This window comes from Brachionichthys hirsutus, chromosome 14 (assembly GCF_040956055.1).
Source record: "Brachionichthys hirsutus isolate HB-005 chromosome 14, CSIRO-AGI_Bhir_v1, whole genome shotgun sequence".
NCBI lineage: Eukaryota > Metazoa > Chordata > Actinopteri > Lophiiformes > Brachionichthyidae > Brachionichthys > Brachionichthys hirsutus.
Genome location: NC_090910.1, coordinates 9,021,301 through 9,046,760, shown reverse-complemented (window position 1 = coordinate 9,046,760; position 25,460 = coordinate 9,021,301). Strand labels below are relative to the sequence as shown.

At 45.8% G+C, this 25,460-nt stretch overlaps 4 protein-coding genes across 5 annotated transcripts; all 4 read left to right on the top strand.

The window, feature by feature from the left end:
- The first annotated feature begins 7,267 nt into the window (after window positions 1-7,267).
- On the top strand, window positions 7,268-9,183 carry agtr1b (angiotensin II receptor, type 1b). The gene has a single exon (XM_068747969.1). The coding sequence runs from the start codon at window positions 7,268-7,270 to the stop codon at window positions 8,351-8,353; it is 1,086 nt and encodes a 361-aa protein (XP_068604070.1). The 3' UTR covers window positions 8,354-9,183.
- A 307-nt stretch (window positions 9,184-9,490) lies between these two features.
- On the top strand, window positions 9,491-13,790 carry cpb1 (carboxypeptidase B1 (tissue)). Its single transcript, XM_068747787.1, has 11 exons — window positions 9,491-9,555; window positions 9,633-9,708; window positions 10,562-10,686; window positions 10,815-10,914; window positions 11,000-11,101; window positions 11,200-11,304; window positions 11,397-11,507; window positions 11,646-11,736; window positions 12,136-12,338; window positions 13,266-13,350; window positions 13,603-13,790. Exons 1-11 carry the CDS (start codon window positions 9,491-9,493, stop codon window positions 13,788-13,790), a joined length of 1,251 nt encoding a protein of 416 aa, XP_068603888.1.
- A 1,429-nt stretch (window positions 13,791-15,219) lies between these two features.
- gyg1b (glycogenin 1b) lies at window positions 15,220-21,886 on the top strand. 2 transcript variants are annotated; one of them, XM_068747848.1, is made up of 8 exons: window positions 15,220-15,293; window positions 16,105-16,240; window positions 16,352-16,526; window positions 16,619-16,781; window positions 19,398-19,524; window positions 20,218-20,428; window positions 20,640-20,678; window positions 21,120-21,886. In XM_068747848.1, exons 1-8 carry the CDS (start codon window positions 15,287-15,289, stop codon window positions 21,261-21,263), a joined length of 1,002 nt encoding a protein of 333 aa, XP_068603949.1. In that variant the 5' UTR covers window positions 15,220-15,286; the 3' UTR covers window positions 21,264-21,886. The 2 variants fall into 2 exon arrangements, with proteins under 2 accessions (XP_068603949.1, XP_068603950.1); XM_068747849.1 differs by lacking the exon at window positions 20,640-20,678.
- Window positions 21,887-22,181: 295 nt separating this feature from the next.
- bdh1 (3-hydroxybutyrate dehydrogenase, type 1) lies at window positions 22,182-24,657 on the top strand. Its single transcript, XM_068747996.1, has 5 exons — window positions 22,182-22,382; window positions 22,799-22,909; window positions 23,201-23,342; window positions 23,433-23,585; window positions 23,722-24,657. The coding sequence occupies exons 1-5, from the start codon at window positions 22,182-22,184 to the stop codon at window positions 24,186-24,188; spliced, it is 1,074 nt and encodes a 357-aa protein (XP_068604097.1). The 3' UTR covers window positions 24,189-24,657.
- Window positions 24,658-25,460: the final 803 nt, after the last annotated feature.

Genomic DNA, 25,460 nt, shown 5'->3' with positions numbered 1-25,460 from the left:
TTGATGACCTGCCAATCCATTTTGTTGCACAATGAGGATTGTGGCAAGATTTTGTATGATATCATCTGTAAAGTAATTTTCAGTGGTGGTGATGGAGGAATGTGCTCTGTGAGTTTCTAGATTTCTTACCGTTCAGCATTATTGTTCATCTCTTCCCCCCGGTTTCTACGTCTGTATATAACTAGAGCTTTTCTTTCTGCAATAGTGGAATATAATTAATTCATACTAACTCATGCATTTATGCAAACATATTATAATCTATTCGCATTCATGTTTTGTAATGGATAATTTCGCAGTGTGATGATAATAATACTTTTTCTCCACCCCTGGCAATGCCATAAAAGGAAACGACCAACCAACCTTTTTCCACTGCATGTTGCCCCGTCAAACATGTGCGTCTCAAATAGCATTATTGATGCTACGTTTCATTGCAGTAATTGCTGGAACATAGACATCCTCGCTGTTATTAGTTCCACCTGTGCTTTTCCTGCCGCGCAGTATCAGAAATGTCTGCTGTTGTGAAACAGTCCTATGAATACTTTTCATCTGGGAACAATGAGAAAGCGAGATTTGAACCAGACCCTTACAGGAAAACTTAGAGTGTTCCAGGTGTGTTTTTTTCTTTGCAGTTTGTCAAGGAATAACTTCTCCTTTTTTTACAGACATTGAAGAAAGGCATGTAAAGAAACAGGCACATTCTTCGTCGTTTTATTTAAATGGAGTTGAACACTTTTAAATGGTCAAAAATAAAAAAATATATTCACCCATGGCGCTTTGTTTGAAAGGCTCAGCCTCCAGACCTCACAGAGTATTGATTTTCCTCAGCAGGTGGCAACGTCAGGGTTTGGCATTTTACTGCCTTTGCTGTTTGGGTGTAAAAGGCCACTGTTCTCCGCAGAGCTCTGGGCTACCACTAATGACATGGTCATCATTTCATTCTAGTACAGCCCAGTGCTAACACAGCTAATCTTGTTATAGTGATTTGATTAGCAAGAACAATCACCTTTTATCACACCTTCGGGTTATGAGCACTTGAGATAGAGCTTTTTTTCCCCTTATTTGTTGACCTTATTGACCCAGAAATGATGTATTACACAACAGATTATACATGACTGCATTATTTGGATTTCAGTTGCAGCAGATTCCTAATTGTTGCACAATAGATATAGAGAAATAATCTTGGGATGTCGTATTGTTATAGAGGGGAAATTACAGAGTTCATGGTCAGGACAGGGAGCTTTGTTTTGTTGATGCACCAACCACAACCTTGAACTAATCACCACCCATTCATTCTAAAAAAAAAAAAAAAAAGGTACATTCTCAAAAGAAAGCTCATTCAATCATCTTCTTGCCGATCTCCTCTTTTAAGTCCTCAACATCTGCTTGTGCTTGTGCTCCACATCAGTGTTTTACTGCTTGGTGTCGCAACAACATCCTGTCCCTGCTGAGAATTATTTGTTTTCTGGAAGAAAACTGCAGGTTCCAACTTAGATACAGAACTCTCTCCTAACTTCCTGAGGGGTCCCACTGGTCAGATTTACATTGCTGATAATTCTCATGTAGCAGCAACACCCAGACCAGGCAGGCAATTGGATATGTTGTCACTCACTGCTCAGCGGGATATACGCAATAAGTTAGCAGCCATCTAATGGGTGATCCTTATCATTCACAGAGTCCGATCACAATCCCAGACGCTGTACGTCACTCTGCAACCTGCACTCTGGCGCTTATTTACTCGTGTATCTGCAAAAGGTTGTCCAGATCTCTTTACTTTGCTGCCTTTTTAACCCTCCAAAGAGCTGCAAACCAATGAAAGCTCACTAACAGTCATCATTCTCCAATGACTACGTCACACGTGAGCGAGCAAAAAGCCACCTCCTTAGCCAAGGTGTTTATTTTTTCTTTCTTTCCTTATTTGTCTGTGACCCAGGTGATGGCTTTTTTGCTCAATCAACACTGCCGAACGCTGAAACGGAGGGGGATTTGAGGATAACATACATCCATTCATCCATCACCATCCATCTTGCAATAGATGCTCTCGGGCTCAAGAGGTGAGCTTGTGACCCAGGACTCAACACCTGTCAAGACCTGGAGAAAGAGGATAATAGTGAGAGACAAATCTCTTTGGTTGTCAAGGTGTGCCTTGAGGGCTTCCTTGCTATAACTAGAAATTCTTATTACATCCAGATTACGCAACTGTAAAGGCTTCACAGTTTTACCAGCAAGTGCCTCAATCACATTTAAATAGCCCGGCATGACAGCGGGCTGTTGTCGCCTCAGTCACCCTGACACACCTGCACGATCTAACAATACATATGACAAAGAAAAAAAAGAAAAGGTTTGACGCATGACTGACAGCTGAACCACAATGGAAAATGTTCTTCGGAACCCCAGCAACAAGCCAAGGAAAAGCGGTAACTGAACTCGCAGCCCCGATACACCCTGATCCAAACTAAGGGTGCGCTTGTGTCTGCTATTAATACAGAGTGTTGACAGGTCCAATCAGGATCAGAGTCTGTCAATTCCTTTCATGCTGTGTAGAGGACAAAGGACAGCCGACTGTCGTATAGCATTAGCAATGATAGTCGGAAAGAAAGGTAGTCTGGATATTAAAGTGAGATTAACTATGGTGGTGATGATGATGCAAGTGCGTGCCTGAATCTGTAATAACAAACTGATCATCCAAATTATGCAACAGGATCAGATGTTGGCACTTTAATCAGATCCACCTGTCAAGAACAAGAACAAATATCACATGGGGGGGGATGAATGATTAAAAGCAGATTTCAAGAGAAAGTGATCGGGGAGAGGGGTGAAAAAGGATGAGAGTGCGGAGGAGGAGGAGGAGAAGGGCTATTGTGAAAGGTCTTGTGTGTGTGTGTGCGTGCATTCTTTGGTCACAGACAAGGATGGCTTTGGACAAAAACATAGGACCAACATAATTCATTCATCATTGTTGTGTGTGTGATCGAGAGGGAGGGAGGGAGAGTGAGAAGACGGGGTGTGTGAGTGTGTTTGTGTGTCAGACAGTATTCCTGCTCGTCTCGCTCCACCAGTTAAATCAGAGGCAGCCACTGGGACGCTGCGGTGGTCTCTCTCCGTCTCCGTCTCCGTCTCCGTCTCCGTCTCCGTCCGTCCGGTTCTAGAAGGATCAGCAGACCCCCCCCCCTGGTTCCACACCGCAGGTAAGAGCCCACATTAAGTCCCTCACAGGAAGATGTTTCACCAACTTTTTTAGGACTTTAGAGTGTACACGCTTCTTTGAATTCAACTTTAGGGGAAAAAAAAGTCTGTCTTTATATCAGCAAATCTCAACCCGATGTGGCACCACTCATTTCCGATGAGGCTCAGAAAAGCTTTCAGTTCCTGTAAATATTTACCTCGCTCAGCCCTTTTGTTGTAAATCTGTGACATTACCTTGGGAACCCACATAATGTAACGAGTGTACAACATGTTGGAAGCGTCCACTGACGTAATAGGTGCTCCCTGTTGTTGCTGTTTGTTCAAGTTGTTCATGTGAAAGTCCTGTGTGTGTGTGTGTGTGGAGCCCTAAAAACACCCGCTGTTGCCGTGTGGCGGACATGGGAAGAATCCAGAACTCCATTACGCAGCTATAGGAAGAGAAGGATTGCAGTCTTAAGGAAAGTTTCCAAAGGGAATGACATCTTCTTCCTGATAAACTCGGTGCTGCTGCTAATCCTTACTTATAAAGCCTAATGTGAGAAAAGGCAGAAAACAGGGTTGCATGCACAGATCATTTAATTAAAAGAGGAGAGAAAAAAGAATGAAAATTTCCAACACTCATTTTAAGAGAGAAATGGAGAAAGAGAAAAATAATTCAAAGGTTTCCCAGCATCACCCTCCTAAACCAAGAGTTCTGCAATGGTTTCACATTTGCGGGCTCTTACTTTACCCCCTAATGTTCCTGTGTTGAAGACAAACCTTCTCTGAGAGCTTTTAAAATGCGTTATTAAATCTAATCCTTGGTCCTCTGGTGAAATCCAAAGTCTAACAAACTATACCGGCGATGACTGAAAACAAGCAGCGGAGAAAAGCATCCATAATCATATTCAATAAAACACAGAACAGGACATAATGGGAATTTTAATGGGGTTCAGTTTGTGTTGCTTAATTGTGCGAGTCACATGAAAGCTTGGTTTTTATAAACGGAAAAACGCAAGCGTGGTCTTGTATGCCAATATTTCCATTAGTCCCTTTCCTGCGAGCAGAAGGCAAGATCTCATTTAGGCCATGGACACTGTCACTGTCACTATCTCTCTCTCACACACAGAGAGAGAGAGAGAGACACACACACACATTTACTCCTGTCGCTCTCAGAAATTTAAAGAATGCTTGTTTATTTGCATGGCACCTCCTTGCTCAACATTGGAGTGTTTAAATCCTGTAGCTACGAGTGAGTTTACACTTGGTAAAGTCTTCTCCTTGGAACACTCTTCATTTGAAGGAGCCGCTGAATCGAAGGAGGCCGACTCTGAGGTGTGCCACGCTCCTCTACGCCCATATAAATTACTTCATCAGCAGGGATAGCCACACGTTAAGCCGAGATTATGCCATTTTAAAGCCGGTATTTGATGTTGGCGGGAAGCTCAGCGCTAACTCCAAAGATCCGGCAATCAGAAGGTACGAAACGAGGCCCGGATGAGAACATGACCATGAGGTGAGAGGCTGAGGTGCTTTGCTCCCGGTATGATTAACCTCACTTCATAATGGGCTGATATAAATCATTAACTCCATCATCCAAACATTTTAATGTCCCTCTCTGCGAGCAGCCAGATGGTGGTGCTCATGTCGGAGTGGTGATGCTCAGGCCGCCACCGCCTGCCCCACCCGGATAGCTCCGTTGATGGGAACTGTGATTCTCACTAAACTCAAACCAATGGGGGCCGTGAACTTCTCGAGGTTTAACTTTGTAAAACATTCCCATGATCCCTGAAAATAGGATTAGAAATGGAATGTCGCCACTGCAGAGCCGGTCGGCTCTCGGCCTCTGAACCGCGGGGTCAGATGTCTCCGAGCTTCCTATACCGATCCTAATTTTGTCATTAAGCCCGGAGCGGCTGTGCGTTCGAAACGGCACCGGGCCTCGCGGTCCATTGTTGTGTCCGAGAGGATGCAGCTTGCTCCCTGACCTTGTGAAGTGGGTGTTTGCCTTCCTGTCTGTGGTCGCCCGGGGTTTATGGCTGTCATTCAGTAATGCACCATCTCACTCGGAGATATCTCGCTGGACGCGGCTACACTAAATTGCCCGCTTCCGACTCGCCTTCTGTCTGCGCCACCTTGCCTTTTACGATGTGGCTCACTTACATACTGTATATAGGCGGTAATAACTTTCAGCTTTGTTTATATTCACTTTGCACAAACCCCCCCCCCCGACTCGAGCGTCTCCCTCATGGAAAGCTACAGGCAGTTAAATGCCAACTGTTTCAATAATAGTAAAAAAAAAAAAACGTGTCTATTTTTTTCCCTCCTCCCTAGATTTCCACCAGAAATCTCTGCTGCATCACGAGATCGTCTTCGATGCTTTTAAATCTCTAAACTGTGAATTTATTCGTGTTTCCTTGCCTGCTTGTGTGTCGTTTAAATTTACAGCCACCCACTGTTTTACTCATCAAAGAAAGAAAACACCTGCGCAGTAAATCCAAGCAGGGACATCTGTGTTGGCGCTCTACCCAATACCCACTAGGCCGGCTCTGCACGGGAAGCTCGGAGAGATATTTCATTATTTCTGTTGCCCTTGGCATCCAAGCATCTTCCACACGCAACGTTCCAAACATCTGCAACCGATACGGCTGTTGCTTTTAGCGGATTGCTTTTTTTTTTTTTTTCATCTACTGGATCCTGGTGGAAAACGAGGAGATCTTTGAGTTGGAGATAAAATATTTCAGCTGGAGCGGCTCAGGTGGTCTTAATGCCAAGCAGAGAGGAACAGATAAAGGACGCTTTTAAAAGTGTTTTCAGGTGTAGTCCGTAGTGTTCGTGAGGGGGAACAGCAGGGGGCTGCGTTTCTGCAAAGGCAAAGAGGAATTTTAAACACACTTGTGGCACCATTCTATACTGCTCTGGGAATGTAAAATGCTAGAATGCCATCTTGTGGCAACACACCTGCTTCCAACTCCGAATCAGATTGCTGCGGCGTGTGCAGCAGGTTTCAACTGCTTATTTATTTTTATTTTATTCTAAAAACCAGCCTATTAAATTGCGGCTTCATTGGTTTTACGCACTGTGTTCTTCTCAGCTCCGAATTCCAGTTCCTCGCCTGGCATCTGTTTGGCTTTAACCCCCTCACATCGTTTTCCTGTAAGTGGTAGCAGAAACCGTCCTTTGCGGCTACAGCGCCGTATACATCAGGCTTATATGCTCATATTATTACATCAGCCCCACTAATGACTCCCGCTAAGCTATTCCAATAAACATAAAGACTCTCAACAATGGGGAGAATTTGTGTTTCACTGCCATTTCACATTCTGCTCATACAAATTAAGAAAAAAAAAGTACCCCCCCCCCCTTAGGCAAATCTTCCAGCGCACGCAGGTTTGATTTTCTCACAGAGCAAAGTTTCCACAGAGCTGGATCCCTGCTGTCCTGTTTGTTTAGGTGTGCGCTGATTAGAAGTTCTCATGCTGGGCGCGGTGTGTCTCCGCACACCAAGGGTTTGAAACGTGACATGTCTTTTTACAGTGACTGGAGCCTCGGCTCTGTCTTTGTCTCCCTTCCCTGCTCCTTGCAGCGCCTCAGCGTTTAATGCCGTTGTTATCCGCGCTCTCACTTTGCCAGGCAGTCTCCATTAAACACAGGTCATAACGCATAAATGTTCTCCTTCCGGGTTCTGACAGTCCACCCTAGCTGGCCGTGCATTACCCCCCCCACCCCCAAATGGCGTTTCAAAGGGTATTTCTGGAATATTGAATAACATACGACATCTGTTTTGTTTCTTTTCTTCCATGGCTTCTTATTGTACAGAAATAATATAAAGCATCAGGACGGCTTTAGTGTGCAGGACTTTAATGAGCTGGTGCAGGGCGAGCACTTTCATGGGTGCTCGTGTGGATTAGCGTTTATGGGCCATGCCAGCAGTAATGATGGCTCTTCCCCTAGACTGCCTGTGACATTTTTGTTCTGCTTCTTTTATAGGACTCGCTGAGGCCCTTGCCCAAGGCCTGCATCAGTCACTTCAGACACTCCCTGCCGACAGGGCCTCCTGTTTAAAAAAATCCCGGGATCTGCCACTAAAAAAGGGAAAAAGAAAATGGCGAATATAACAACGGCAGACGGGATCAATCTGACATGCGGCCTGTCTGGACAGCACAAATTCATCTTCACCTTCGTACCCATCGTCTACTGCTGCAACTTCATCATCGGCATCGTTGGGAACAGCATGGTGGTGGCTGTCATCTACTGCTACATGAAGCTCAAGACGGTGGCCAACATCTTTGTGCTGAATCTGGCCATTTCCGACCTCACGTTCCTCATCACTCTGCCCATGTGGGCCACCTTTACCGCCACAGGGTACCACTGGAGCTTTGGAGAATTCCTGTGCAAGGCCAGTGCGGGGCTGGCGATATTCAACCTCTACACCAGTGTCTTCTTCCTCACGGCGCTCAGCATTGACCGTTACCTTGCCATCGTCCACCCGGTGCGATCGCGCAGGTATCGCACCGTGAGGTACGCGCGGATCACCTGTGTATTGATCTGGCTTTTTGCCTTTGTGCTCAGCGTGCCTATAGCAGTGACCAGGGATGTCTACAACATCGCAAACTCCAACAAAACGGTGTGCGGCATTTTGCATTCAAAGTTAGAAAATTCCGCGAGCTTCAAGGAGCTCCTGCTGGCCATCAACATCACGAAGAGCCTCCTGGGCTTCCTGGTGCCATTCGTCGTCATCATCACCTGTTATTTCCTGATCGGACGTGCGCTGCTGGGGACCAAACAGATTCAGAAAAGCTCCCGTTCCAGGGATGACGAGGTGCTGCGCATGCTCGCGGCAGCAGTCCTGGCCTTCTTCGTGTGCTGGGTGCCCCATCAGGTGTTCCACTTCATGGAAGTGCTTATCCATCTGATACTGGGAGAGAATTGTGCAATCCTGGAAATAATTGACACGGCCATGCCCTTCACCATTTGCATGGCCTACTTCAGCAGCTGCGTTAACCCCATTGTGTACGGCTTTGTTGGGCGCAACTTTCGCAAAAACCTTCTGCGCCTGCTGCGCTGCTCGCCGGGAGGGCCGCCGGGGCCCCACCCGAGCATCAGCTCCAAGATGAGCGCCCTCTCTTTCCGTGCCTCTGAGGCCCTGAGCCTCACAACCAAAAGTAAAGCCTCTTCTGAAATTAAGTGAGAACGAAATTGAAGAGCATCGAAGTTCAGTCTCTTTGCTCTTTTATACCGTGGTGATGGGGGGGGCGGACCAGGGATGGATCCAAGTCGTCCTTTAAAACCCCAACTGCATCACAAGCGCTGCCCCATGCAGACTGGTTCAAATGTTGCGTTAATGTCCCCTTATAAATAAGGCCGAGAGACATCTGCCGCCTTTGTGCGATGTTTATCTGCAGAATAAGTAGAGCTACAACTGGCAAATTGTGAAAAAAAAATTACCGTAATAATGGAGTAGACAAGACTATACATAATTACAGGTTGTTTATCTCCCTATTTATATTGAGAAAAATATATATATATAAGATATGTGTGAACTGCAGGAGGAGAAATGGTGCAGTCATCTATTGTCCAGTGATGTGTGTCCAGCAGGTTCTTCAATAGCCGGAACGGTGACGAAGCGCTAAAGAATCTGCAAATGAATCAATCAAATATTTAACCCAGCCGTGCAAATGAGGACCCTGAAGAGAGAGATTATGTACCAAAAATTGTTTACGTGAAACATTTGGAAATGTGATGTTACTTTTATGTCAATAACATATTTGACACTTTTGTGGTGTGGTATATGTCGTAATGCCGACGGGCGTGCTCCTTTAATGTCTAAGTGTAAGTTGCATGATGAGATTGAAATGTATTACCATATTTATGAGAGTGCTGCACCCGGTTTACTCCAGGTTAGGGTGATTATTGTTAATATCTCCGGTGGTTGTCGTTGTGGTATTTAAACATGATTTTTCTTTTACTATACGTTCTTAAGTGTACAGCTTGTGAATATCTGAAAATATAAATAAAATTAAAAATGTAAACATCCTTGTTGTAATTATTAATTTTTTTCTCTCACATTAAGAAAAGAAAGACTAAAACTGGAATCCAATTCCAGTGACTTTGGCTTCAGCTTTCCCTTTGACTATTTGTCATTCACACCTTTTGCATCATCCACCCTCCCCGCGCCGCCACAAGGGATCTACAGATAACATGAGCACAGTGCAGATGTAAGTTTAGAAGATTGTGTGACATGTTGCTGGATTTGATTGGTGGATGGGCAAACAGGCTGTGGGGTTTATAAGGGCTGCCGAGCAGCGGGATCAGCCCCACTATCAACATGAGGTTCCTCCTGCTCTTCGGATTGGTGGCTGTTGCCGTGGCTGACGTCGCTCGCTTTGAGGGGTAAATCTCTAGTTTATGTTAAAGAAACTGAGGCTGATGTGCTGTCCTTGTGATTTCTCTCATTTTTCTGTCTCCAGAGAGAAAGTCTTCCGCCTGAGGCCTGTTCTTGATGAGCATGTAACCCTCATTAAGGACCTGGCTAAGCGCATTGAGGTACCCTGGTGCTTTACCTCTGCCGAGGAGGTTACGTTTTTGCCAGCGTTTGTCTGACTGTTAGCAGCATAACTCGAGAAATTACAGTCTGATCTTGACAACGTTTTTAGGATTTTTTTTTTAATGTTACAAGGAAGAGATCTTTAAGATCTTGGATTCTGGATCCCGTTGAATTTTGTATTAACTTTGCAGTCAATGGAGATTCAAAATCTTTTCCTCAATATCTTGGTTGATTATTGACCGATGTTTATGCAGTTTTACACAGTCATGTAGGGTGGGGGCCTCTATCGGTACGCTAAATTTGATCCAGATCAGATCTGGATTGCGGATATTATCGCGGCTTTTCTCAAAATGGGGGTACACTTGCAAGCGTGTTTGGCCTTCTGTGCATTTAATATTGGAAATAGAGACTTCTAACAAGAGTCTTCTTTTAGTTGAGTCGATTCTACATTGGAGCAGGTCAATGGATTGGTTCTATCTTTATTAACTGAGGAGACAGATCCAGTTGAATTCGGGGGTAACGTTTTTGAAAGTTTGTTTTTTGTGAATAACTTCTAAACTAATAATGATATCAATGTGAATCCAATTGCCAAAGGTTTGTTTTCATGGTGGAGAAAATCAATCTTTTCTAGTTTCTCATTCGCTGCAGTGCTTTGATTGATCTGCTGATGATGGAGGGAAAATTCAAATCATTCATTTATGGGCCTCCCTGACAATGAGATCATACCTTCTGATGTCTTCATATTCGTTAATATTTGGTGGCTCTTGGTTTTTATTAAGTGATTCAAATCTGATCTAAAAAAAAAATAAAAACACCTCATGTTCATGTGTTTGACTCTGGCCCCCTCTGCAGGTGGATTTCTGGAGCCCTGAGAGCCCCGAGATGGTGACCATCGACATCGATGTGGACGTGCGCGTTCCTGCCATGTACCTGGACATGGTGCGCCCCATCCTGCAGCAGAGCGACATGGACTACGAGTAACCCAGCAGAAAAGTGTCAAAATAAAAGCGTCCATCTGATTTACACTCAAGCAGGGCGCGGCTCCTGTGATGTGTTTCTTCTTCTCCTGATCTAACGTGTATTAATACTTAATCTCTCTCTTCAGGGTCCTCATTGAGGACGTTCAGGCTGCTGTTGAGGCACAGATTGACAATAAACCGTCTCCAAGAGCCCACAGCTACACCAAGTACAACAGCTGGGACAACGTATGTGCCAAAAAAGACCATACTATTATTATTGCAATGATAGATAATGTTATGTAAAGTATTGTATGTTTTTTTTTTATTCCAGATTGCGTATTGGCTCGCTTCCATTTCCTCCTCTAACCCAAACCTGATCAGCAAACAGGTGATTGGAAACACTTACCATGGACGCCCCATGACCCTTCTCAAGGTATTATCTTCTAATTTTCTTCTCCTTACATTGAAATATTTTCCAAGCATATATTTTTTTTTTACATCTAACCGATGTTTTGTGTGTGATTATTGCAGATCGGTACAAAGTCCAGCTCCCCGCAGCCGGCCATCTTCCTGGATTGCGGTATCCATGCCAGAGAGTGGATCGCTCCTGCTTTCTGCCAGTGGTTTGTCAAGGAGGTAAGAAAGATGCCTGCTGGGCAGACGTGGCAAACATCTACAGACAGCGTCCACAGATTGCACTGCATCGTGCTTTTCTCCTTCTTCCTCAGGCTCTGTCCACCTACGGCAGCGACCTTCAGATGACCAGCCTGCTCGACCAGATGGACGTCTTCGTCCTGCCCGTCTTCAACATCGACGGCTACGACTACACCCACAAGAGCGTACGCTGCGTCTTCCAGCCAGAGTTCCTCGCCTAACTCTAATGGAGGGCGTGCGGTTCTGGCAGTCGTTGCAGAACTTTGACGATTTGTTTACTGCTTGTCTGACATGTTTATTTTGTCTGCTTTTGGGGACTTCAGCACAGGATGTGGAGGAAGACTCGCTCCAGGAACTCTGGGTCCAGCTGCATCGGAGCCGATCCCAACAGGAACTTTGACGCAGGCTGGTGCAGTGAGTGCTGCAGGGTTATATCTTAAATATGGCACTCAGGGTCTGTGTGTGCAGCAAGAAGCAAAGATATCCTGACCTTTAGCGCCAAGTATGAGTCATGCATTTCCCAAAATGCAACTTGGCAACGATATTTAATTCAACTAGCAAAACAGTGGCATGTTTTAAACTCCACACTTCCAGCTTGGAAGGCAATCTTTTTTTTTCCCCTCTGAGTTTTAGGTTTTAAATTGAAACAGAAGTCGCCCTGATGTCATCACCCGTGACGTCACCGTGGTTATTTTCTACAACTTATCTTAAATGGTCTCGCATATTACTTTATACTTATCGATAGAAGAAGTGAGAGAAGAGTGAAGATGCGTTTGGAGAAGCCTTTTTTTCAAAACATAACCGCTCTTGCAGCCACCGGCGCCTCCAGCAACCCCTGCAGCGACACCTACTGCGGGCGCAGCCCCGAGTCTGAGGTCGAGGTCAAGAATGTCGCCGACTTCATCCGCAGGAACAAATCCGTCATCAAGGCCTACCTCACCGTCCACTCCTACTCGCAGCTGCTTCTCTTCCCCTACTCCTACACCTACAAGCTGGCTGCTGACCACAGCGAGCTGGTAGGACATCAGCGCGGTCTGTTCATGTGTGCGCTGTGCGTACTGCCGGGGAAGGACATTCTCAGCGAGTCACAGTAGCTCCATGATTGTTTATCGCGGCAGTGTCGCATGCATTGCTGTAGCGTCGCAGGGCAATGACAATAGAAGGATGTTAAATATTTAATATTAAATTAATATTTAAGCACCTCATCGAACGATCAGGCAGATAAATGTCAGAGAGTCTCTATAGATTGTAGCAGATTTTCAAATATTGTCCTTTAAATTTAAATCAGCGGATGTGATATGATATAAAATGGAATGTCTCAACTTAAATAATAGCAGCAAATCAGAGCGTTCAGAATAAAGGGTCTAAATGTAATAGTTATAGCATCTCCAAAGCAAGAAATTACCCCAGTCCCATAATGACTCTTATCTAAAGGCCGCACTCATTTACTCTCTGCTCCTTTGGCTCTTTCTCGGGGCTCTTCTACCTCTCGCCGGGGTGTCGGAGTGCTGCACGCACCGGCTCCAACTCTCGCACTGACTGAGGCAAATCGCACGTCTCTGCCTCACTATTATTCACTTATAAATTTAAGCTCTCCTCTGACACTTTGCAGAACAAAATACGCCGGGGAGGAGTCGTCTTTCCTCCCAGAAATTTAATTTCCTGTTTGCGGATTACACTGAGGGGGTTTCATTTCCTGTCGGAAGCTTTATTTAACAGTTGTTTATAATATATACGGTATATAAAATAAAAAAAAGTTTTGTTTGAGCTTGAGGAGCGAATGATAGAAGCTCCCGGGCAAAATCTGTTTGTATCTACCGGTACTCTCTTTTTTTGGATACTTACTTTGAAAATAAAAACAGAAAGCACTGCAACACGCTTGCAGATCCTGCGCTGTGGCTTTGCACGGCATCTAATGGGTTTGGTTTCTCTTTGTCTTGCAGCTGAAGGTTGCTAAAGGGGCCTCTGCTGCTCTGCGCAGTCTCTATGGCACTCCTTACACCAGCGGGCCTGGTGCTGCAACCATTTGTGAGTGCATTTTGTCTCCATAGGGAATAATTGATAGCGAAAGCTCCACTTATAATAAAGTGACTCGTGCTCGTGATGTTTTGAGGGAACAAAAGACAATGCTTTCATGCAAATGAAACAATTCCTACCACACACAAAGGATTTTATTTTTTTTCCTCCGGCATAATCTTTGCATGAAAACAGATTAAAGCTGCCTCAGCTCATCAACACATCCCAGCCCGAATGACCTCCCTCTCCTTTATCTGCCCTCAGACCCCGCTGCTGGAGGCTCTGATGATTGGGCCTACGACCTGGGAGTGAAGTATTCCTACACCTTTGAATTGCGTGACACTGGTCGTTACGGCTTCCTGCTGCCCGAGTCTCAGATCAAGCCCACGTGTGAGGAGACCATGCTGGCCGTCAAGTACATCGCCGCCTACGTGCAGAAGAACCTCTATTAAAGAGTGGAACTGCCAGGACCCCCTGCCAACTCAGATCCTCTGCACCAGCCCCCCAGCCCCCCTCCAATCTCCAGCCTGTATCCATGGATACGTGCACCACCCGCCATGTTTCCCCCGCTGCAATGCGACTGAATGTCAAGATGAGCACGAAACAATAAAATCAATGATCCATCCTCGTATGCTGAATAAATTCTTTGTGCGTATGATAACGTAGCATCTTTGTCGCGTGTGAACGTGTACAATAAAACGCTGATGTGTGCTGAATTAAATCTGCTGCCATCCCGTTGTCATGAAAAAATAGTGAGGCAATGAATTTATTATCTCCCTCCAGACAATGCTTCTCAATCAAAATAAGAAAGCACAAAAGAAACAGAAGCGGCCATTCATTTACTGTATCACCCCCCCCCCCCATTTGAACCTTGGAGAGCCCCCCTTTTTGAGCTGGCACTGCTCCAGGTGGGGGGGTATCAGTCTGTTAAGGATTTTAGGCCAGCAGAGCAGTACGTAGCAACCGCAGAGCATTTTTTTTTTTTGGCAGCATCGCCACTCAGACAAGCATCTGCCCGAGCGGAGGAAAGAGAGGCGCCAAGGATCAGCGGGGAATCTCTCTGCATGGGTATACGTTTCTGAAACGGAAGGTGGGAAGTGTTTCAGGAAAAGCGTTTGTAAATTAGAGGGTCCACTTTATAAACCATATTTATGGGATTTTATATAAAGAAAAATAAAAACAATACCAGCTTTAGATTTATTTATGTTATTAAATTGGTGATTTTTTTTCAATAAAAAAATCTTGTTTTTCTAAATAAACATAATGGAAAAAGGTACTACTGACCCCCCCCCCCCCCCCAACCTCTAGTTTTACACCATCCCCCAAAAACATCTCTACATAACACATGATCTCAAAGTAGCTCTGCAGAGACCACTAAAAATAATTCGCTTCGCGTAACAGTGCAAAGGGACCGCGCGTTTATCTTCTCACCGTGTTGCCATACTGCGTCTGTGCCAGAAGATGGCGACAAATCACTTGCTGTATATGAGAAAACGTCCTGTTCTGATCCCAGAACAGCATCATTGTCGCCATCTCTCTCATCGTCATTACAGGCGAACCAAGGGATGCACAAGGTCGTTGTTCAAATTATTAAAGCGGATGTGATGTTTTTGAATGTAAAATTACGGAAGACTTTTTTTTTCTTTGTTTGTTTTTTTTACTTCTCCCCTTTGAGAAAATTAGTTTTATTTACAATAAAGCAAAATTTAGTCGCCTCAAAAATGAGCATTGCATATTTAACCGAATCACCAGTTGAACTCCTTTGACCCGCTGGAGGGGGGGGGGGGGGCGTGAAGAGGCTCGCGTTTTGGAGCAGGTGGGTGTGTGTGCAGATGGTCACGTGACGCTGGGTCTGACCACTGTCACGTTGGTATAAATCCACTCTGTATATCCTAGTCTGTTCTTTTCTCCACGCAAAGCTGCCGCCGCACTCGTCGCGTCCTCAGTCATGACAGGTACGTCGACATTTTCACATTTCCACCTGCGACATTTTTTTTTAAAGCCGTTTGCGCTGCTTTCACGCTAAAAACAAGTTTGGCTCGTTAAGCACGTATACAGTCCGTTAAGGGCGTAGCGGTGCGCTGATGTGGAAGATGGCGTCGAAGGCGATAGAGCTCTAATAGCGACTCCTGAAAGTACGTCACGTCTCCGTCTACGTTTTCATATATAAAGCTCGATGGACGCGCGAGCCACAATATGTATGACAGACGATTCGGGCGCTCCTGAAAATGTTTGGATCATACCATTCCTCCACGCCTTGTTCTAATCTAGCGTTTTATATTTTATTTATTTCTTTTGAATTAAGTAGTATTATATGGAATTAAATGGTAACAAAATTGCGTAAAGGCACAGTCAAAGTCCTCGGGGGGCGGGGGGGGGGGGGGGGTAAATTTTGGAGACGCTATGCTACTTTTATAATGGTATAATCCCATTGGCCTATATGTGCAGCATATAAAGAGTGTACATGTTGGCTGTGGTTGACGTCATTTTGGCTTTTTGTCTGTTGGCACTACTCGAAAGGTTTTATCTATTTATTGTTCTGGGAGAAGGATGGTATGACCCAGTGAATATTTGATCTGAGGCCGGAACCACAGCATCGTTTGCTGCTTGTTTAAAGGATGCTTAAACATTGCGAGACGGAGGAAGTTACAGGCGTATTGCTTAATGGAAATTGCATTATGACATCCGCTTACGGGTTCATACTGACAAAAGTTGACTGATCTCTGTTGTTCAGATCCTCGACATGTTGTTGTTTTCTTCCTGCAGACCAGGCTTTTGTGACTTTGGCTACGAATGACAAGTACGCTCGTGGAGCCATGGTTCTGGGAATGTCCCTCCGCAACCACGCCACCAGCAGGAAGCTCGTGGCGCTCGTCTGCTCGCAAGTGTCGCCGCCTTGCCGGTGAGACGCCTTCCTTCGTTTCTTAATCTCGCCAACGCCATCGCGCCTCGCCTTCCGCCCGGATTTGTTGACGTCATGCTTTTTTTTTTTTTTTTGCGGTGGAATCTCCAGGTCTGTGCTGCTGAAGATCTTCGACGAGGTGAAGGTGGTGGACGTGCTGGACAGCGGCGACGCGGCGCACCTGGCCATGATGAAGAGGCCGGACCTCGGCGTCACCTTCACTAAACTTCACTGCTGGAATCTCACCAGTTACAGTAAATGCGTTTTCATGGATGCAGACACGCTGGTAAGCCCCCCGGGCCTCCTTCGCATTAGCGAGACGCGAGACGCTGTCCTGCGCGTGAACACGCTCGTCTTCATCTCGTCCTCAATCCAAAGGTGCTTTCGAACGTAGACGACCTGTTCGACCGGGAAGAGCTTTCCGCTGCGCCGGACCCTGGCTGGCCCGACTGCTTCAACACCGGCGTGTTTGTGTTCCGCCCCTCTGTGGAGACGTTCAACCAGCTGCTCCGCTACTGCTCAGAGCACGGCAGCTTCGACGGTGGGTGGAACGGACCGGACCGTCTGGCTTCCTGGGGCTTATGCGGTTTTACATTTGAGGGCGTCACTGGGTGGGATGAGCATTTATCTTTTTCAAAAGATTTTGTGTTCGTTATTCAACACTTTATTTTAATGTTTAAGTCGCGCTCACGCATTCTTGGCCTCGGCCAGCTCTGACTCACACTGGCGTCATGGTAACATGCCGTTAAACCAACCCCGTTTACCTTTTTCTTAGAGCAAGGTGTCTTTCAGGCCCTTCCTGTCAGGCGGTCGAGCTCCGAGTTATTCTCAGGGGACGTTAAATTTCAGCGGCCGTGTCCGGCACCGAATAAAAACCATGCATGAGAACGGCTGTTTAGGCAAAGATGGCATTTCCTGCTTCGCTGGGCGGATTCCTGCCTAAAATGTAATAACCTCTCCTCATCCCTGAAGCCTGCGTCTAATAGATGCAGATTAGTGACTATTTTTATTGGAATGTCTGCCCTCTGGGTTCAATGTCGAGGAGAAAAACAATGAGGGGTCCACCCTTTCACCTGGATGGACTCCAGAGTTCAGCGGATCCATGTAAACAGAACTGAGCAGCGCGTTCGCAGAAGATGAAAGGAAGTTCCTCGGCCTTCTAGAATCAATGGATTTTCGCCGGTTCAGAAACGATGTCTTGATGACCTGACCAAAGATTTGTAGTTTATTTCGGTCCTGTTTTGAGGGTTGATGTCTTTGCTAACCTCCGATCCCTCCTGCCTGTATTTCGGTTGAGCGCTAATCCAACTCATTGTGCGCTCCGATTGCTGTGACCTCAGAATTTCTAAACGGAGCGTATTCTGACCAGCCGAACAGGAAGTGTCACCATTGTAGCGCTCGGCCCGGGCTTGTTATTTGTGAACTCTTTTTTTTTTAGCATTAAAGGACGAGCTGGTTTTCTCTTGCCGTGCTGTGAAAGAGGCTTCATTGGGAAAAACCAATTAGTCCACTCAATAGTTGCCAAAGCTTTGAAATGTTGTTTCCCTCACAACCTCAGACAAGAGACGTTATTGTCTGGCCCTTTTTTTCTTCTCCTTTGTCTGTTTATGCGTATTTCTATCCAGTCCTTCACTGCGGCGTCCCCCTCGGCGCACACGACGGCGTACCGATGAGTAATTCTCATTCATAGACGTGGATGCCTTTCTTTTTCCCGTACGGGGACACGAGTTGGAATTTGCTCCGACCTTCATCGTTTTGCTTCCTCCTGCTGTAAGAAGGAAGAGGCCCGGAACATTTCTGTGACTCAACACGGAGGTGTGATCTCGGGATTTGTTGCTCCCCTGTTGTCTGCTGCCAACGCAAACTGGCAGAGCTGGACGGGACGTTCTTGCTGAGCTCTGCTCATCCCCTCAAAGTGAAGCTCCTCTGATCCAGACTAAGTTTAAGATCTGGAGTAGAGCATGCAGGTTTGGACAAATGGCAGATGTGTTATTTTAAACTGCAGAAGTATGCAGGTTTGCAGACTTTTAGGAGCTCTGTGAACGTACTAAGATTTTATGCAGCGATTGACTGCAGCTAGATGAAGCAGTTTAAACACGGCTGGTCATAGAAGCTCTATATTAGAGGCTCAGTCCAGATCTGGTTCCAGACTCGAAGCGCAACCGACCTACTTTACGCTAGATTCATCTCCGCGTGCCCCTACTGTGTTTACGTAAGCCACTGCCATGGCAACGCCCCACTTCTAAATTAGCCAAACTGAGTCAGGGTGAGGGGTTGTGCAGCATTCCGGAATAGATCCAAGGTGACCCCGGTCCAATATCGAAATCATTTTAAACACTTGAGCCCGGAACCGTTATTTAAAGTTGTCGTTGAAGGACGTGAGTGTAAATAGAAAACGCCGCGTTCACGTTTTTATTTTTTATTTTTTACTATCTATTACTTCTGAAGTCACGGCAGTGTTTCGTGGTCTTGTGTTAAGTGAATGCATCAGTTCTCTTTTTAAACTAACTCTGACTCGCCTTGACGAATTGACTCATCAGGTTTACGTCGCCGTTGACAGTTTGACGGATGTCGTGTCACAATGGAGACGCCATTTCCACCTGTTGCCAGGCCGCGGACCTGCGACCTTCCTGAGTCGAGTTTCACTTTGAACTGTGCTGAATGTTGGTCTGAGCGAGCGGCAGGCGATCAATCTCTGTCACGTACAGGAAGAATAAATCCTTTCCTCGCTGCTGTGGCTAAGCCGAAAGAACCCGACCTATCTCTGACACCTGTGCATGCGTACCCCCCCCGCCCCCCCCCCGCGCTCTGGGCCTTTCAACACCCTGCTGATCCTTGATGTTTCGCCATCGGTGAGAGGGGAGGGTGTCCACGGCAACGGACGCCTACTCAAATGTGCAGAAACTAGAATCACTATAGATCTACACTGTAAAAATAAAATAAAAAATGCTTGGCTTCATAACTTGTGAATAAAACCCCGACGGGGAAACGCGCCCCTTTTTCATAGGCTGTGATTTGTTCCATAAATTGAAGGTTGTGCCACCATAGCTGGTTTTTCTTGCCCGATCTGAACCTGCAGATTTCTACTGATTAGTCCTGAACTACAGCATTTGGGCGACGCGTCGTGTGCATCTCGTTATTTGTGTGTCTTCCGCAGGGGGCGATCAGGGAGTGTTGAACGGTTACTTCAGTGACTGGGCAACAGCCGACATTTCCAAGCACCTCCCCTTCGTCTACAACCTCAGCAGCATCGCCGTCTACACGTACCTCCCAGCGTTCAAGCAGTAAGCGTCCGCCGTCGGCCACGGATTGTAGATTGTAGGGCCAAGATGTAAGCCAATACTGAATCGCATGAGCGCGTATTCACATTGTGACATGACATCAGGTTAGGAACAAGATAAGCGCCCCCCCCCCCCCCCCCGACTGGCCTTCATCTCCGAGAGAGCTCCCAACAGCTGAAACCAAACCCAGAAATAGAACTGTTTATTTAAAGACCTTTTATACTTGTGTCCCAGACTGGTCTTTGTGCAGTACGCCCCCCCCGCCCGAAAAGCTCCCCCCTTAGAAACGAAGCTTGTCAACAGGCTCTTAGGTTTGGTATTTTCTGGCAAGCGAATGAAGGCAGTGATAAACGTGTGTTTACTTGTTGGTAGATGTCAGCCGCTTTAATGCGTCGGCTGTTTAGCAAACACTCACAACCCCCCCCCCCCCCCCCCCCCAGACACCGCTAGCCATCATCCTACTGGGGAGGGAGAGTTCTGCAATCTTTCTATTTTAAACAGGCGCTTTGGAACACGAGCGTCGGGCTTACAGGAAACGCATTAGGAACTGTTTATCAAAATGGCTGACCGGTCTGTGGCCTTTCTGCCTCGCGCCAGAGCTACACTTTTGTTTTTCAAATTAAAGGTGTTTAATATTCAGAGTGCAGGGGGGGGGTCGTAAATACTGTAATTCTTACTCAGCTTCTCTCCCTGCAGTTACGGCAGCCTTGCTAAGGTGGTCCATTTCCTCGGGCAGACCAAACCGTGGAGTTACACGTTTGACCCCAAAACCAAGCAGCTGTCTGGGCAGGAGGCCACGGCTCATCACACCTTCCTGCTGGACTGGTGGAGCCTCTACTCCAGTTCTGTGGTGCCGATGCTGCATGAGCAATACGTCGACCAGCCTTTCGAGTCCGGATGCGTTGAGGTGAGTGAAGGCTTCGTTCCTGCCTGCTGTCCCGTGACGACGTTGGAAGATTAAATCGTGATCAGACGCCGATGGTTGGCGTCGTCTTTTTGCAGTCTAACCAACATCCGAGCATTGGATGAATTTAGCTATCTTGTAAATATTAAAAGTCGCTGCATTACACTGATTCTGTGTGACGCACTTCTTTTCTTCTTCTGTTCGCCTCATTAAGTTCCAGTACAGTGACATAGAGACTTTTGAAAGCGGAGAGGTATGGCGTCGTATCGTTGTGGGGCTTTTCCGATCATGCTTTGTTGGCAGTTGGCGTGAAGGTCCAGTGTGTAGGATTTACCGGCGCCGAGCGTCGCGGTTTCACGTTCCCAACAGCTGAACGAAGGTTCTTCCTCGAGGGTTCTGGGTTTACCGTAGGTTGCTGCGACCCAACGTCTCCGGTTCCTGTCAATGTTCGAATACATTGTAAATTCTGACCAGACACTTTATAGGTATTCCATTTCTTCCCACAAATGTGCTTGAATCTTAAACACTGGACCTTTTTAATGCTCGTAGAGCGCCTCTAAAATCAGAGCTTTCGCTTGTCTGCCGCTATCTATGGCCGGTTCAGTGCTCTCAGAAAGCAGTGGGTGCAAAAGGGATGTCTTCTACGCCACATACGTTTGACGACTGCAATTCATGCGCTGTTTTTCTTGCGCAGGAGGAGAGCGTCGCTGCACAAGCGCTCGAACCGCGGCTGTCCTCGGAAGAGCGGAAGCAGAAATGGGAGCAAGGTCAGGCGGACTACCTGGGAACGGACTCATTTGACAATATCAAGAGAAAGCTTGATCGTTTTCTCAAATGAAGGAGCGGGGATGTTGAGTATCGACAGAGCTCACAAACGTGCTATAGAACAGGCTGCAGTTTTTTCTCCTCGCCTGTTTACAGTAGAAATGAGTCGTCTCCACCAGCAATACACACTCCAAAGAGGAAATAAAAATATTTCTATATGATCGACTGTCTAAGACTCATTTGGTACATTTTCTCACTGTGAAGATTTGTCAAGGTTTAAATTCATGTTTTTCTTGTTTCGATGCTGTTTGTTAATAAGAAGCCGACAAAAGAACTGAGTGTTTTGTGTTTGCTTCCACTTGCATGATTATTATTTTTTAAGCTATGCAGTTACCTACCGGTACTAACCACCAGAGTATTAAGATATTTTCTCAAAGTTCAGTGATCACGCTTTTACATTGAAGCGGATAAAACATGTTTACAGTGTTCCTAAAGATGGGGGCGGTCCTCCGTACACGCACTACATCCTCAGTGCCTTTGTTTCTTGCTGCCTGTTGCACCATCTTGATTAGCAGTTTCTCTGTAGATTAATACATATATATATTTTTAATATAGTCTTGTGTATTACTTGACCAGGATGTTGGCTGTACCACAAAATCTTTCATCTGGAAAAATTAAACACAATTGAAAGTTTTTCACCACCTTGGGTGTTTGTTTGGTTTTTTTTTCAAGATTAAATGCAAATCATTTATTTTGGACTGAGAGACGACAGTTTGCCTCATAAAATGCCTACAGGTTAATTTTAATTGTGTAATTCTTGTCTAAAATGGTTCAAGGATTCAGATTAATGATTATTCTCCCCGTTCCCATTTTTCCTTATCTTGAACGCAACCCGTGGATCATTTGTTGATTAAAATCAGGGGGCGTGGTCCGACCTCGCGGTGGGTTGTTATAATCACGGCAGGAACGTGAACGCACCATTTCTGACAAGATGGCGCCGTCCTCCGCGCTGCTGGTGTCGTGCTCGGTGCTCCTGACGGCGGCGTTGGGTTTGGGACTCCCGGCTCTGCTGAACGCGGTGACGCGGCTGGCGGGATTACCGGAGACGAGCGTCACCGAATGCATCGTCATGCTGTTCTTAATGTTTGTGCTGTACGTAGCGACGCCTCGGATTCCTCGGGGCTCAGTGGAGGTAATACTGCAGTACAGTGTGTACTTTCAGACTATTACACTGTTTGCAGCACTGAAGCGTACATTTACGTTAACCTATAATAAATTGTATAAAACGGTAATAACCACCAGTGGAGTTGTTCTTTTTATATATTTTTTATAATTATATATATCTTATATATTTCTAATCACACTTGTGATGCAAAGTGCTCGCATGTGTGGACTCTGGACTTTTCCAGGCTACCCTTGGCGAATTTAAATGGACTTTTGACGTACCCAAGAAAGTGATGTGTCAGCATTATGTACTTCTACACGCCTCCAAAAATTAGAGGCATGCATCTTACATCATATACTGCAAATTGAATTTCATATATATATATATATATATATTGTTTTATTGTAATTTCAACTTCACATGTGTCCTTCCCCGCTGTGCAGGTGAAGGGTAAAGCGGTGCTTATCACAGGTTGTGACACAGGTTTCGGTCACGCTCTTGCCAAACATCTGCACAAACTGGGATTCAAAGTGTTCGCTGGGTGTTTACTTAAGGTACTGTTTTAACCTTTACACCGACTACTTCCTCCGCTGAGTACTCAGCAGTTTTCCCTGTGATACTACTACTATACTAGAATGCCGCAAACTTCGAGCCGAAGGTTTCACCTTTAAGTGACACATCAAACATCTCAACAGTTGTTTACTTCTAGAAAACAATAATAACAAACAACAACACTGAGAATGAAATTGTAATTGAATGGAATTGAAAAGCAACAGCCTCAGTTCAAAAGCTGCGTCTCAAAGCCTTGCGTCGGCGTGACGGACACAATGTTTGTCCCCTTGCAGGACAAAGGCGGAGAGGGTGCGAAGGTACTGGAGGACTTTCATTCGGATCGCATGAAGGTGCTCCAGCTGGACGTCTGCAGCGACGAGCAGGTGAACCAGGCGGTCGCGTTTATCAAAGACGACCTCGCCGACTCAGAGAGAGGTAAATAGAATAACTCTGGAGCAGGACTCGCTTCGGTTCCCGGATGCGTCTCTTTAAAATGATCTCTTCCTCTGGCCGGTTGCGTTCCAGGTCTGTGGGCTGTGGTGAACAACGCCGGCGTGTCCACCTTTGGAGAAATAGAATTTACATCGTTGGACACCTACAAACAGATTTCAGAGGTCAACCTGTGGGGCACCATAAGAGTCACCAAAGCTGTTCTGCCTTTAATCCGCAGGGCCAAAGGTCAGCACGGGGTTAAACTTAGTTAAGTAATGTGCAGCGGAGCAGAGTTAAACTTGGACTGTCCTTTTTTTTTGGTTCCTTTTTTTCCATCTAACGTAAATCCACACGTTTTGAACGTGTCGCCGTGTCTCTGCAGGTCGCGTTGTGAACGTGTCCAGCATGTACGCCAGGATGGCGAACAGAATGCGCTCGTCTTACTGCGTATCCAAGTACGGCGTGGAAGCCTTCTCCGATTGCCTTCGCTATGAAATGAAGACCTGGGGGGTAAAGGTGTCCATAATCGAACCGGCCAACTTCATTTTGGCCACCGGCATCATAACCCGGGAAATTGTGGACGAGACGGCCAGCAAGATGTGGGACGAGGCCCCCGAACACGTGAAGGAGGATTATGGGAAAGCAAAGTTCGAGCGCCTCGTGTCCCAGATGCGTGCGTACTGCAACAGCGGACAGAAGGAAGTCACCCCCGTTCTGGACGACATCACCGATGCCATCATGTCCAAGCGTCCGTACACGCGCTACAACCCGTCTGATCCCTATTGGTGGATCAGATTGCAGCTGATGACCCACCTGCCCGGCGCCATTTCCGACTTCCTCTACTTCTAGCGCCGCAGTTCCTCCGCCAGTCCCGTTTGAGCTCCCTTAAATCACAGGAAGCTCAAACGTACCTTGAGGACCGGCCTCTGCAACGTCTTCTTCAAGCCTTGACAATCACACACGGATCAAGCCTTAAAGTGAGATTGTTTTTGGTTTTTTAAACAATATAGTTGCTTTCCTTTTCTTTCCAACAAATTCTACAAACTCATAGCTATAAATACTGCAATGATTGATTTGTGGTGGTTTTGCTTTAAATTGATTTTCAGAATCCCCTTGTCGTGATACTTGTTAATGTTTGGACTGATGGCAAATGTTCTAGAGCATATGTGTCAAACTCAAGGCCCGGGGGCCAATGTGGCCCGCCACGTCATTTTTTGCGGCCCGCAAGAGCTTTGTGCAGACATTTGTTTTTGTAAAATGCTGAAAAGTAAAAGTGAATCAGAGTTTATGCGTATTTGTAACTGATTTTTAATCTGTAAATGGGATTCTGGATCCGACCCAGATGAATCAGTGGTGAGATAGAGGCCCCCACCCTACATAACTGTGTTAAATTCCCTAAATATCGGTCAATAATCAATGGAGATATTGAAGAACAAATCACAGACGGACGCCGGCGATTACATAACCTCGGCGGATATTTTTACAGCAGTAAGGTATCGATATATTTTTAGAACTATGCAATTGCATATGTAATATTTATAATTTAACTAAGTATGTAGCAGTAAATAGCAGTGGCGGGCGGTGCATTTTACACGTAGGCCTTCAGTGAAGTCCTACTTAGTCAGACTTGAATAAATACCCCTCATAATACCATCATTTATGACACCACGGCTTTTGAAATAATGTACAAACACACACTTACGCACTACCGGGTGTTGCATCACCTCAATCGTGTACAACACGGGATATTTTTTCCGGAGCATTTAAAAATCAATAAACTGCATCAGCAATTAAAACTTATCACTATACGTGGTACTATCAAAGTTATACATAAAAGGGAATTTAACATTATTTGTCCAAAACGTTTTAAAGTCCATCATGAATATAGGCAAGCTTTAAATTGCAAACTTGCAGTTTAATATAAGAAAGACCGCAACACAACGGCCACATTTGTCTCGTTGTGTACTTCCACTACAATCACACAGCTGCACCGGCGCGCCACATTATTTACACACATTGCATTTACAGTATATCTGTGACTTTATTTCGTTACCATGCTAAATAAATAAAATGTTGGTACTCACCAAAACAGCTGTCCCCACAAAATCCATTCTCCTTTTC